Source organism: Rhipicephalus microplus, chromosome 9, assembly GCF_043290135.1.
Source record: "Rhipicephalus microplus isolate Deutch F79 chromosome 9, USDA_Rmic, whole genome shotgun sequence".
NCBI classification, from domain to species: Eukaryota; Metazoa; Arthropoda; class Arachnida; order Ixodida; family Ixodidae; genus Rhipicephalus; species Rhipicephalus microplus.
The window spans coordinates 82,823,844-82,838,415 of record NC_134708.1 but is presented as its reverse complement, the minus strand read 5'-3'; the positions used below and the strand labels follow the sequence as shown (position 1 = coordinate 82,838,415).

Here is a 14,572-nt window from a genome sequence, read left to right as displayed (position 1 = left end):
TATCACATCAGGTATTGCCTCTCACTCACATAATAGCCTGTCAAATGTGAGCAGCTTTAATACACCAACAGGTGCGTACGACGAATAAGGCATATATCCTTTGATTGCTGCACATCATTTACTTATAGGCTTTACCGCAATGATTTCGCAATGCAGTGAAGCTTAATCATCTTTTGGTAATTGTCTTTTTGTCTGTTTGAAAAGGACTCACCAAGATGCATACTTGGCCTGAGCAGTCGCAAATGCTTATCTTTGTTTGATGCACAAGTGGCCTGTGCATGCGTTCATTTCGTATCATGTACTGCTCTTCTGCTCACGCTGGCTTTACCACAGTGCTTTTTCCATGCAGTGAAGCTTGATCATAGTTTGGTATTTGTCCTTTTGTTTGCCTGAAACGGACGTGCCAAGATGCATATTTGGCCTGAGCAGTCGCAAATGCTTATATTTATTTGATGCACAAGTGGCCTGTGCATGCGTTCATTTCGTATCATGTAATGCTCTTCTGCTCACGCTGGCTTTACCGCAGTGCTTTCACAAGGCAGTGAAGCTTGACCATACTTGCTTTTACGTGTATTGCGACTTATCAAAGTTTTGTAATAGCTCAACTGTTGACGCTAGAAGTGATGCATTCTATGTGAAAGTTTTATACTTAACTTCGGGGATTCATGTTTTCATAAAGTTTTCACAATATATGAGTAAGGTCGAGTTGGAAGCTATGCATTTTTGGAAAACGCCCATGAACACGACGGAGACACGAGATTAGAAAGACTCAGTACTTCGCCTTTGTCTTGTCCCTCCGTCGTTTTCACGTTCATTTTCAAAGTATCTATCAAAATGCTGACAACGCTGTTTCACTGCCAGCAACCTTTGGCGTGTAAGAAAGGGAGCTAAATTTTCTCTCAGCCTGTAAACCAAGCAACTGCGGCTACTCGATGTGCGATAAATAAAAGACCAAAATTAAGAATGACCAGCTGATGTTGATAACAGGTGCTCATAGCAGCACTTTTTTGCTGTGCACTCGAATTCCTGTCTTATGTAATGTTATGGTCCGTGAGTACACAAGGACTCTACTACAACCAAGAAAAATTTTACTAACATTTATTTGTAAAATAACTGCTACAAAATAGAATTCTGATCCCCTTCTTAGTAGTTGCATAATTTAGCTAGAAGAAGACAGCATCATCCAACTTCCTGACGACTTGACAACAGGGTGAGTCCACAATGTACTGGACCTGTACAAGATGAAGAAAACAGACGAAAAAAACAACAGATAAACCAAAGAGTTTAAAAAATGGCACCTGAAACTTTCAACTTGCCCACCACAGCAGTGAAAAGACCCCTGTTGTCATATGTATTTTCTGCCTGTTGGTCCGCGGGCACAAGTGCCAGTCTTGTTTATTAATAGAAGCTGCTTAGCATCACTTCATTGCAAGACTTTTCTCTATCCGCCACCCGAGAACGCGCTCTGTAGCGGTCAGGCTCCGCCTAGAGACTTGTGGCAGTGTGACGTTAATGTGGGCAATATATACACAGACTTTGGTTGCTTAACTTGTAGCAAACTCATTGTGAGCAAATTTCATAGTTGAATTCATAAAATATTTGAATGTTATATTGTAATATAACACTAAAATGCTGAGGCTTTAGAACATTACAAACTCAGCCTGCCTACATTAACAATCCCAGTGCCACAGGCATGCAAGAACTGCTTGCATAATCATGAATCAACTAAACCATTTTGATATATTGACAGGTTTTCAAAAATGACTATTTTTGAAAATTTGATATTCATATTTTTCTCTTAAAGGGCAAGTTAGTGTTGCTGAAAAGAAAAAAAAGCAAATCATATACAATATTTGATACTTTTTGTTTGCAGTTTACAGTTGCACATGGTAAAAGGCTGCATGCATGAGTGTTTGTTGTGTGCCATTCATGGTATTATTTCCGAAATCCTTATTCAATTGACATTTAGTGATCAGCCTATAAATTTTCTTGTTTTTTATTTTTCATTCCATGCATTAGATATGAATATATTTTAGTTCAGGAAAATTTGCTCAACGAAGGGAAGTTTTTCTACTTTTGGCAAAAAAACAAAACAAAGCAAGAACTAGTTCTAGAACTTTTATGAAAGAGACAGGTTTGAGGTTTGACGTGATGAGAAGTCAATAAAGAAGGAATGCCACAGAAAGGATTGCCTCAACAAAGGAACTTGGTTCGTTGGGGTAACATACATTTGGCAATGTTTTTATGTACTTCTAGTTAACGCTCCACCACTAGCTTACAACAAGGAAAAAAAATAAGGTGGTGCATGCAGAAAGTTAACTCATCACATAGTGTGAAAATTTGACCCAGAACAAGAGAAGGAACAAAGACGAGTGCTCACCTCCAACAAGATTTATCTTGAAGAGCAAACATATATACTCTTGAAATGCAAAAAATAGACAAATCACTCAAAAAGCCCACAACTGCCATGCACGAAAACCTTACATCCTCAGGAAAGACAATTCGTTTTGACAAATCCCTAGAGACAGAGTGAGAGAAAGTACTGATGCAGCTCAGCTCTAGTCTACAAATCTTTTCGCCACGACAATTTCTCTTGCAGTTTTTTTTTTCCCAATGATAATGGTGTCACACAAAAGTGGTTTGGAGCCACACCTGCTGCAGTGCAAGGCCAAGAAACGATTGCGACCATTCTTGAGGTTACAAGGGTGTTCATTGCAGCACGTATGGCTGCAAAATGATTTTGCGGGACATCATTATTGCTGGAAGAAAAAACAACAAATAAAATGACAAGAGAAATTATCGAGGCAAAGAGGATTTGTAGACTAGAGCTGAACTGCATCAGCACTCTGTCTCGGGCTTTGTGAAATTGTCTTTTTTGAAAATGTAACATATTTGCGCATGGCAGTTGTGGGCGTCTTGAATGATTTGCCTGATTTTCACATTTCAGGAGTATATATGTGTTTGCTCTTCAAGATGAATCTTCTTGGAAGTGAGCACTCGTGTTTGTTCCTTCTCTTGTCCTGGGTCAAATTTTTGTGCTATGTGATCCGTTATGCATTACTAACATGCCTAACTTCATACTTTCGATCCCTGAAGTCAGTCCTTAAAGGGCCACTCACCAGGTCCCATAACAAACTGTGGAAGTTGTGTATCTAACGGAGAGCATTATACCACAAAAAATTTTTCAATCGGTTCATTACGAGCTGTGAAAACAGTTTCTTCTTTTTTTAACAGCAGGAAACAAGGATGAAAGGAGGCAAGCTCAAAACCCTTGCCACTCCCCCGTGTAGCCTTCACAAGCCAAATCTCTTTCCTACCCTCTCCAGCATCCAACCAAGAGGTCACGTGCACATGACGTGCTCAAACAAGCCCAACCCTCGAGCGCGCGAGCGGTGTTGTTTTGTTGACCAGCATTGTATTGTGTCTACTGCCTGTTTTTGCGACATTGTTTGGAAACGCTGGCTTTGATGCGGTTGAAAAGATGAGCATAATGAGTGCTCGAATGCGCAGGACCATTAATTTCTTTTCCAGAACAGGAGTCTGCTTGATGCAGTAACCGCAGAGACACAAACGCATGCGAAACGCCAGCACATTAGCTCGGCATCTCGTTGCAATTCACGGGGAAAAAATGCAAAAGACAAACACATTCTTCTATTGCGTCTCAATATGTATCCCACGTTTTATTAATCTCTTCAAGCAACAAATTACATTAACTACGCATGTCACGTTAAATAATTTCCGTCATGTCATGTGCCACTGTTGGCAGCGTCAGAGCACAGTCTTATACATATAGGACCAACGTCACTGCACTGCTGTGTATGTAGGGCGATTCATACTTGCACATCATAACCTCCTTCTCTGGAAGCGCGACCCAAAAAAAGGGGGAGAAGCGTTCATTTTGAAATTTGACCCATTTCCGCGTCGCATAGAGTTGCAATGTTTGGCAGACGTGACCATAAACTCCCGATGTACGCATTGCACTTGTCAGCTCAAAATCGCCAAACCCGGTGAGTGGGCAAAAATTAGAGGAGGAGACATGAAGAATGCTTAGAAATTTTGCCATATGTCTACACCAAAATGGAATGCTATTATTAATTAGAAAAATGTATCTTTTCCTTGGCAACCAGCAAACATGACTGAGAACACACGAATACTTTTTTGTCCAAGTTAGCTGCTAAAGAGCCGAGACAAGCTCCGTGAAATCCTCTTGAACAACTTGCACAAGTAATGTCCAATACTACCCCACTATGTTGTGGTTGCCGGCAGACACAATGTAACTTGTAAATACTATCTCTTGGCTGTACGCGAGCAGCCATGGAGTTTATGAGGGGAAAGTCTTCGATCATACCATTCTGTATGCATTGCAGCAAATGTTTGCGTAGCATAACTTGGTTAAGGTTCAAAGTTTCTGGTTTTCTGCCTGACGCTATATAATACATGATGGCAATTGCAAACAAGCCACAGTCAAGTGTGTTGCACTGGTTTTGTGCCTTCATTGTTTGAATGGTTAATGTTGGCGATTGTAATTTTAGAATATGACAGATTTGCCTAACAGCGTCAGGAGGGGTATCTTGATCAATTGAATCATATATGAAGACTGTGTTTTAGTCCGCACCAACATTTGTTACTGTAAGCCAATGATTGGGGTTCTGAACATGCAAGATTTGAACGAAAGGGCCTTTGATTTGAGTGAATTGTAAACATCGGCCCAGTAAGACATCTTGAAAGCCGACACAAGTAGGATACTGTTTCTCAATTAAATACTGTGCGACATTGATTACGCTATCTGATATGAAGGTGCCCTGTACCAGAACATTTAAATCTGCATCTGAAAGAGAATACCGTTTGTAGACATTTAGCATGTCTACTTTAACAGTTGCAAGGCCTACCTTTTTTACTTGATGTGGGAAAAATTTACGCTTGACAGCTCTCACTTTTTTGGCCGCCCCCTTCTTGCTTTAACCAAAGGTACCACAAGTTTTGTACTGTTAGAATGCCCAAGATAACTTGTGGCAGTAGTTTGTGCTAACTGAGCTGATGCAGCCTTTATGGCTGCTGAAGTTTGGTTACGAGGAAATGTGGTTAAATTTCTGAAGAAAGCCTTGCAGGACGAAAGTTTTTCCATTAACTCCTTCTCACCACAATTAGATAACACATTAGCCACGGTTTTTGACATTTCGCAAAGACTCCTATAAGCATAAGTATACTTCTCTTGTGCAGTGTTAAGCTTCACACAGGGTGGTGACTGAATGCTGCTTGTTACCACTGGTGTGGCACTAGTGGTTGTGCAGCTGTCACTCAGGAAATGATCCTTGCACCACCTGTCTGGTATGCAAGCCTTGTCGAAAAGATCTTGCTTAGTAAAGTCACGCACTGCTAAAATATGTGCACAAGGCAGAGTGTACTGGTTACAAAAAGCACATGTGCAAGAAGCCAAGCACAATGAAACACTGTACTGTGATCTTGGTGAAACTACAACATAAGAATTAGGAGTGGAAGTGACTTGATAACTTACATTTTTAAACTTCTCATACTGCTCTAGTACTTTACTTGTAGCCTCAGAAGTGCAATTACGGGACAATTCTAGCTGAAATGGGTCATTGAAATCATTTATGTTTAGGTTCAGCTTCATTTCTTTAAGCTTAGAGAACTGTAGAGATAAAGAATCATTATCAATGTAACCTACCAATGCTTCTATTGCTTGAACCAAATGCATGCTTGAAGAGAGATAATTTTTAATCTTTTGATTGTGGCACTCAATGCGATTATTAGTATTATTACCAAATGTAGGAAGGGCTTGCCGATATGCATGTACCCACATTTCCTTACACAAGTGCCAGTTATGCATATAGTAAGAAATGAAATCTGTGCAAGTCATAGCTTGGAGGTTAGCAAGCTTATCGAAGTAGTCTTGCTCAGTGGGGGAATAAACTAAGCTTTTTAAGAGAGGAAGCAACTGATCACGTTGCTGTCTAGCTTTTTCATTAACCTTTTGCTGGAAACAATGCAACACATGCCACGTACACAAAAGTATGTTAGAATTAGGAAGAGTACTGGTTAAAATGCGCAGTTCATTGAGATCTTTATCAATCATCACTACTTTGCAAGCAGACACAACAAATGGGTTGAAATCTACAAACTTTGTGAACATGGGCTCAACAATTTCAGTCGTCTCATTTCGTAAGAAGGCATAACACACAGGTCTCCCACGACCACAACCATCTTGAACTAATATAGAGTAAAGAATATAACCCTCAGTATTCACTTTATACGTTCCATCAATAAATAGAATCTCTGGATACTTTTCCAAAATCTCACGCATGTGCGTTGTTTGAAGAAGTATGAATTGCAGGTTATTATTTTGATTCATTTCATAGTGAATAACCCAGTTTGGATTATTTTTTAGCAAGGTTTCTACCTTCTCTAAAACCATTTCACCTTGAGCCTGCTCATTGCGGATAGGAATAGAAAATCGTTGCTTGTAATTATTAATGTCCTTTGTAGTTAACTTCTTACCAGTTTTTTGCTCGACCAAGTTTTTAAAATCCTTTGCGCCAATATTACATTTAGCTAAGTCAAAGAATTCTTTTTCTCCATGATTCAGGAGCCTCTTCTGAGGATACAAATCATAATATTCTGTGGGATGGTTATGCTTAGCTTGTAGTTTAGTTATCTTGTAGTGCAGAGTAGGCGATTTACATAGGCTTACCGATACTGTCATTTTACAGCCAGTACCATTGTAAGCTTGCTTTGGTCGCTTTCCTATCCCCCTGGGCTTTATTGTGCGACCGTGAATGCAGCTATATTTAATCCTAATATACTTGAAGTCCTTATCTTCTGACGTGAATGGACTTTTATTACTCTTATTTATCATGACTACATGCCTGCCCTCCCTGCACCACTCATCAAAGCTTTTCTTAAAAGAAGGAAAGTTATCAAATGTTGCATTTAAATAAACTTTGCTACCCCCACCATATAGTGTATTTACTGGGTTATTGAGGACAGTTGGGTTGGCACCAGTGTTTACACAAATAGCCTGGGCACCAGGGCTGGCAGGCCTGCTTCTGGATGTCAAAGCAGCCTCACAATACTTGTACTGCACAGCTGCAGTGCACCCAGCTTCCATAGGGTCACCAGCCTCTGTGCCAGGATCGCGCTCAATTCGCATGCAATCCCGAGTCAGTGCTGGTAGATGGCTTTTGTAGACAGAAACCTCGTTCACAGCGTCATTCATGACAGATTCACAGTGAGTCGTGAACTAACTGAGCAGTCTTTCAACTGCTTGCAAGGAACACGCTACACCTTTTTAAAACTATCACGAATGACGTTGTGCGAGACACTGGCTCGTCCTTCAGGCTTTCTACCACAGACAGCGGAAGAAGCAGACTGAATCTGTTTCTGGCTCACAACTGCTGTCATAGGTGAAGTGGACCTGATGGACTTGGCAGCTGTCACAGCAAGAACTTTGCCTTCACTGTCTGCACACAGTTTAGAGCTCCGTTCTTGCTTGTGCAGTGCCGCAGCCTTCCGCCGGCTCTTCTTTGACTGCACCAGTTTCCACTCACTGTCGCCACACTGGCCGACAGCCTGTGGCACAGCTGCTTTTCCAGCACTGGCCTCCTCTTTCCCCACAGAAGAGCGCACAAGAGCACTCTCATGCTCCTGTGAGGCTCTCCTTATTTTCCTGTCACAAGTGGTGCTTGCACCTCGACTAGGGATCATTGGCTGAATAGGCCTCTCCCCAGTGTTTCCATTGCATGGTACACTTGTGCCATGGAAAATGGGGGAAGGCAGGCTGTCCCAGGTCCCCCAAGCCTTGCTTCCCTTGCAGCGAACGCGGACATCGCCAATGAGCGTAAAGCCAATACCATGAATGGTACTGGCCAGTTGGTCAGTCTCGTGTCTCTGCATGAGAGCACTGCTGGTTTTCCAGACAGGAGCTGGTGCAGCGGAAGGTCCACCTACTGCTGGAGAATATTGAACTGCATGCATACCAAGTGCTGGAAAATCGACTTCCAAGTTGATGGAAAAGTGCTCCTGCCGAGCCCACCCACTCCATGCAGATGCCTTGGACTCCTTGTAGGACTGTTGGATGTGTCTCCTCTCTAGATGGGTGGACAAGGCACAGGCCTCACGGTGCAGGAACTCTGCCAGCACCTTGTTGCCAAGCCGGCTGGGGTGGACACCATCCCTGCTCAGGAATCCAGGCCAGCTGTCCACAAGACTATCCAGGATAGTGAAGCCCCTCTCCAGGCAAAGCTGTGCGAGTGCGGCATTCACATTCCTGTAGTGGTCATTCAAATGACAAACATCACACAACTGTTCTTCCCCTTGGCGGTACCGATTCTGCCCCCGAGGAAGAATGGCAGAAAAAGCTACATGCAACGTGGGATTGCTTTCGATGATTCCCTGAGCGAGCTGGCGATATTTGTCCATGCACATGTTGACACTGTCAACAGTGTTGTTCGTGCCAACATGTACAATGACAACATCAAAACTGGCCAGCTTGTCAGCAATCATTGAGAGCAAGTGCTCAATCCTTATTCCTCTGTGTGCGGCAACACTAACAGACAAGCCACGGCGCGATGGGAAATACTGGTCGACGTATTTCACCATTGAATCGCCCGCTACTAACACACGCGTCATGTTGCGCACACTTTCAATTCAGAATTACACCATGAAAAAAAAAAAGAAACAGGAAAGTGAATATTTAATGTAAAACACGGCTGTCAACTACGCAAATGCACTACGACACAGATACGAAGCACGTTAACACGGATGACCAAAGAAAGGGCCACGCACAGATACTGCTAAATCAGCCTATACGCGAAAAATCACAAAAATACGTATTGGGATGGATATAAACAACGTTAGTAAATATAAAATAGCAGTGAAAATAAGCGGTTGAGCTTAGATGGAGATGATGTTCGAGGCTTGCGAATATGTAGCAGAACAAGGCCTGTAGACAGCTCGCAGAAGCAGCAACCAGCCGTACTCCAGCAGCAGCAGCAGCAAGTGAGCGTCTGCTGGCCAGCTGAGCCACGTTCCGATTCGGTAAATTCGAACAACGCGCTAAATCAAAAACGACGTATGTCATAGCAATTTTTGTGACGTCACTTCCGTGCGGTGCAGAAGCCGTTTTTGTGTGGGGATGGCTACAGCGCCGCGCGGCGCAGCAGCCATTGCCAAGCTTATTCCTCAGGACAGAGGACATATAAATAACCAGCGCATTGTAAACATATGTTTTTTTGATGTAAGCTGCAGGCAAAAGCATAGCCTCAGAGATTTGTAAGTTATTGAGTCACGCTCAAATAATTGCTACAACAGGCTGTGCTTATGTTGCACAATCATTATCATTTGATTAATTTGTCCTAATAAGATCCGTTCTTTTTGTAGTATTAATACAACAAGAGCTACAAACAATACTTTTTTTTAAACGGCGCTGACAAAAGTCACTCATTTGAACAATTGAATGCGGCGTTGCGTTCCTATGTTTTAATAATCGTTTTTAAGAGATCAGTATGACAAAAACTATGCTTTAATAATTTATTTCAATTTTCTGCGGTTTTATTCATTTTTTGTCGTAATGTAATTTTGCTTCAAGTGTGGTAACTTTATTTTTATTGCGCTCCTGTTGTGCTTGTGAAAGTGCATCTGTCGCTCGATGAAAAGAACGCGCCCGCGAGAGCAGTTCCAAATCAAACTCAACAAAGAGAGTCCGCGCGGCGTTGGTGAACCGCAGAGAATTCGCACAGTGTGGAATTCGTGAGCAACTGTCAAGCAGCTGCCTGCCCAGAGAACAGCGCCATGGCCACCCATCGGTACACGTGCGTCGGTTTTTCGCCCAAAATAGATTGGAAATGCATCGAGTTCCTGCTGCCCATGCCCGTGTACCGCATTTGCAGCATCTGCGGAATTGTTCCCGACTTGATCTTCAGTCTCGAGTGCGGCCACGTCTTTTGCACCACTTGCATGAACGAACTCATGTTGAACTCGCCCGTCGTCGTGTGTCCTTTCGACAAGGGCAGTTTCGAGGAAGGTAGCGTGAGCCGCGACTCCTCATCGCAGGCATACGTCAGCGGCTGCAAGTCCTACTGCCTCAACAAGTCGAGCGGGTGCAATTACGTGGGTCCCGTGTCCGAAATGGTAGAGCACTACTACTCCGAGTGCAGCCACCACATGGTCCACTGCCGCTCCTGCAAGAAGCCCGTCGCCAGAAAGAACGTGATGGCCCACCTGCGCTCCGGCTGCAAGTCGGACGTGATGGCATCCAGTCAGGCGCCGTCCGCGACCGCAAGCGGCGGCTCCGACGCCGAGTGCTCCCTGTCGGCGCTGGTAAGCAAGGTCGAAAACCTGGAGAACGTCGTGCTGACGCGTACCAATCGGCTCGAAGAAATGCTGCGCGAACGCGTAGTCGTCGGCGTCCAGCCGCCGCCCGCGCCGATTTTAAACAGCGAAGTTGCGAGGGCTGAAAGTCTTTCCCGACCGGACACTACCGCTACGGCAGACACTACCACGCAGGCCGGCGAAGAACGACAACCCGACGTCGCGTCTACGTCATCGACTTCACTCTCCGAAGCCAACGGTGACGTCACGCCTGTAACCAACGGTGGAGCCGCGGGCGACGAATCGCCGAACAGCTCGAGAGAGGCGTCACCGTCGGAACCCCAGGTTAATGGCCTCAATGGGGAGCCTGAAGACCAGGCTGTCGTTGAGTCAACCTCGGGTGCAGCCGAAGTGGAGCCCTGCACGGGTCCGAGCGTTTTCTTCATTTACAACTGGGTGATCAAGCCATTCCGCAAGTACCGCAACGCCCCCTTGCAGGTCTTTACGAGTGACGTGCTCACTGTCGGTGAGAATGGGTACAGGATGAAGCTCGAGGGCAAGTTCCATGACCTCGGGGACTCTTCGCTCTACCTCGCACTATACCTAAGGATCATGAAGGGCCCCAACGATGCCTCGCTTGAGTGGCCGTTCAACCGGAAATGCACCTTTGTGCTTCTCCACCACAAGCAGCGCACCCGAAACGTGAGCTTCGATGTCTTTGCCCTCAAGGGCGTCGAGGAGATGCAGAACGCGGCCAACACTGTTCTCAAGCGGCCCAAAAAGAAAGAAAACGACAGCATCGGCCTAGACAGGTGCCTGTCGGTGACACAAATGCTCCAGAGCGGGTTTGTCAAAAACAACGAATTCAAGGTGCGTTTTGTCGTCGAATGAAGAACAGGAGTTGTCAGGACACAACCCGGAAGTCTCGACTTGCTTTCGGCCCCGATCAGTTTCCTGTAAAGGGCCGACAAAACTGTCGATTCATAATCCATTTCATTTTTCTTCTTATTGCCTTTCTTCAATGACATAGTGAATATGTCGTGTTGTCTTGTTTATGTGCTCAGATTTAAGAGGGCAACGAGCATTGAGCAGAGTGCTAAGTTTTTTTTTAGCACCTTAGCCATCAAAGTCGTCAAAGAGTTTTTGCAGCACCTGAGTGTTCTACCAAAGCATTTGAATTAGTCACGGCTATGTGACAGTTGTATATCTCCTCCACCTTTTCTTACACTCTTTCATACTTCGTCTCTTATTTGACCATCTCAACTGTGATATGCATAAAATCTAGAGTTGTTATTACCTTTACGCTTACCTCACTGAAGCAGTTTCATCAGTTTATCATATCATTTGCAGAAACACTTTTATAGAATCTGCTTGCAAGGCACAGTTGAGCTTCAAGCTAAACCCTCTTGTGCATTCGGTTCAATGATCAAGCAAGGGTGCAGGCTTTCTATAACGGGTGGCATCCTGATGTTCTAGCTAATTATGCTGGTGAAAGATTAGCAAGAACCAATTCTATTTAGTAGTCCTTGGTCACACTTAAATGATTGTGAAGTGGCATTAAGTGCAAGCCATCTTCTGAACATTGCCAGGATGCTGAGAAATGTAAGCACTTCTGTGTTGATGTACAAGCAGTAGGTTCGCATTGATATGTCTTTGCTTATGGGGGCATTTAAGTCAGCTTATTTACACTTCTTTTAAAAAAAGGTTACCCTCGTGAATTTCACAGTTATAATGCTGTATGTTTAATTGTGTGCTTCCATTTAATGGGGTAACTACAGCCAATTCCTGCATTTATTGCTTCTTGCAGCCCTGTCTGTTTAGGAATTATTACATGAAAACTTGTTTTTACCATAAACGAGTGAGTCTAATTAAGGTTACATGCATTTGTTGAACCTGCCCATTCATTCAAATTTACCAACAACATGAGGCAGCTGATTGGTGGAGTCGACACATAGTATCACTGAACGTCACAGATGGCTTCTTGATGGCTTACGATGCTTGCCGCAAGTCTATTTCTTAAAACGAAGGGACACCAACCACGGTACTAATTAAAACTATTTTTTTAGGTCAAAAACATGAAATCTGACATTTCTTGTCCTGCACCTACACTTCTTCAGGGTTGACTTGGGGGGGCACCAGAAAGCAGGGTTTATACAGCTGTCTTTTCTTCAGACCATGGTGTCACACCTGCTATCAATTGGGAGTCCATTGAAGTGGACGTGTGGCAGTGCACCTGTGTACCATTAAATGTTATGGTGTGTTGCCTGGATTCCACAAGAGATATAGAGAAACGTTCAGTGATAAGCAGGAAGGTTAACCGGAACAAAATTTTTGGTTTGCTACTCTGCACTGGGGAAGGAAAAACAGGATAGAAAGTTAAAGAGGGAGGAGAAAAGGGGTTAAAGGCGAAAAAAAGTTGTGCTCACACTGAAGTATGGGATTGGCATAGTCGTTTTGCGAATCCGGTTGACCGCAAAACTACAGCAGTGCCTTCATCATTTCCTGGTTGGAAGCTCAAAAAAAAAAAAAGTTCCTCGTTTTGCAATTCTGAAATTGCCTGCTCCTAAAGCGGCCGGTTAATGACATGAAAGTGCTCAAAGTTGATGTAGTGTAGAATGACTGCTGCATCGCTGTATAAACGCTGCTCTTAGGTGCTCCCCCAAGTCGCTCCTGAAGAAGGCAGTCACACTTTGACCTGAAGGTGGTCAGAGGGGGATCCGAAACATCAGGCTTTTTTCGTTGTTGTAAAGCAGAAACAAGAAGTTCATACTCATAATTTTAGTTTGATTGCTGTAATTATGTTTCGGTCATAAGTTCATTGCCAATTGGGCAGAATTCTGTTCAATTTTCACCTTTAAATTGTACATTGATGTGTGTACACTCACTGGTCTTTTACTAATTGGTTGTGCCCATTGGCAGGTTGCACAATGCAATTTTCTTGAAGCAGAATGAAACAAGCATGCTAAAGCAATGCTGGTTCGAGAACAAAACAGTTTGTTTCATTGGCAGCTAGGGTGGTATCTTCGGTATGCTAAAACTGTACCAAACTGAGAAGTGAGGTAGGCTTCAGCTTTAGTGGACCGAGTTTTAAGCTTTTCTAACAGCCCTTATGTGTCTCATGTCAAAATTTTATGAATTCATATCATCCGGCCTATTTACTGCATTGTGTCAGAGAAGTCATCGCTTTCTATATATAAGCATTCATCAAAGAACCCTGCTCTTGTGATATCGATTATTTTAGTGAGGTGACCAAGCGAGAATGCACCGTGAGCTTTAGTATGGTCATCAGTAAGATTTTAATTTTGGTTACAAGTGTTAATCACGTTTGCCGATCTCTGCTTCTTTTTCACTTTTCTCGTGCTTTCAGCTATTCAGTCGTGCTTCTTGTGTTGTTCATGTGTGTTGTTCACGTTTTCAATTTCTTTTGTTTTAAACTACAGATATTGTAGTGAGCACTAAAGCTTTCATTTATTGCTGACACTTCATCTGTAACAACAGAGCTGCTGCTTTTGTCAAAATCAAATAAAAGTGTAAGGTTGTTCAGAACGAAATTTGAAAAAAGCCTTGTGGACTGGGGAAATTTGCACACATTTGGTTGAACACCCAAGTTCTAAGTGAATATTTTTATAAAAGCGAGAGCGGCCTGAGGGTTGGGCTACACTGGTTCCCATGCAAGCAATGATGTAACAAGCTGCTCGCTCTGCGAGCAACTGTATTTCCTACAGTTGCTCGCATTGAATTGATTTGTAAGTTGCTCTGCGAGCAACTTACAAATTGAAGCCATGCTCAGGTGCATGACCAATCAAGCTATCTCATATTAAAATGGAATGATTGGCAACGGCCTCAGCTTTGATAGAAGACGACTGCTTCTTTCCATGCAGAACGTGGCATCATACACACCATGGCGAAATAATGGTGGCAGGTAGTAGGCGGGGTTTATAACCGGAAACTTTTAAGAGCTTATTTGCACTGAAATATAAGTTTGCAGTCTATTTTTTATAAATATATAGGCACTGTAAACCCTTTACTTTTATTTGCTTCTGAAGATGGCAAATTTCGTTATTACCATGTCATGGCTCCCTTAAACGCTATGATTTTATGGATTGCAGTTTATGTTATGATTGAAGTATGATTTTATGGATTGCGGGATTACAGGGGCACTATATTCAACTATTGGTCTTATGAGAGTTTTATATGTTAACAATTTTGTTTCTTTTGGGGCTAAACGTAGTGAACGGTTAAGATA

At 43.2% G+C, this 14,572-nt stretch overlaps 2 protein-coding genes across 3 annotated transcripts; one reads left to right on the top strand and one right to left on the bottom strand.

Annotated features, from left to right (window-relative positions):
• Positions 1 to 1,081: 1,081 nt before the first annotated feature.
• On the bottom strand, positions 1,082 to 9,061 carry LOC119174247 (uncharacterized). Of its 2 annotated transcripts, none has more exons than XM_075873993.1 (2): positions 7,995 to 9,061; positions 1,082 to 1,232 (listed from the first exon to the last, which is right to left on the bottom strand). In XM_075873993.1, the coding sequence occupies exons 1-2, from the start codon at positions 8,644 to 8,646 to the stop codon at positions 1,180 to 1,182; spliced, it is 705 nt and encodes a 234-aa protein (XP_075730108.1). In that variant the 5' UTR covers positions 8,647 to 9,061; the 3' UTR covers positions 1,082 to 1,179. The 2 variants fall into 2 exon arrangements, with proteins under 2 accessions (XP_075730108.1, XP_075730109.1); XM_075873994.1 differs by having other exon boundaries at positions 8,055 to 9,060.
• A 555-nt stretch (positions 9,062 to 9,616) lies between these two features.
• LOC119163172 (uncharacterized) lies at positions 9,617 to 13,877 on the top strand. The gene has a single exon (XM_037415118.2). The coding sequence runs from the start codon at positions 9,808 to 9,810 to the stop codon at positions 11,215 to 11,217; it is 1,410 nt and encodes a 469-aa protein (XP_037271015.2). The 5' UTR covers positions 9,617 to 9,807; the 3' UTR covers positions 11,218 to 13,877.
• Positions 13,878 to 14,572: the final 695 nt, after the last annotated feature.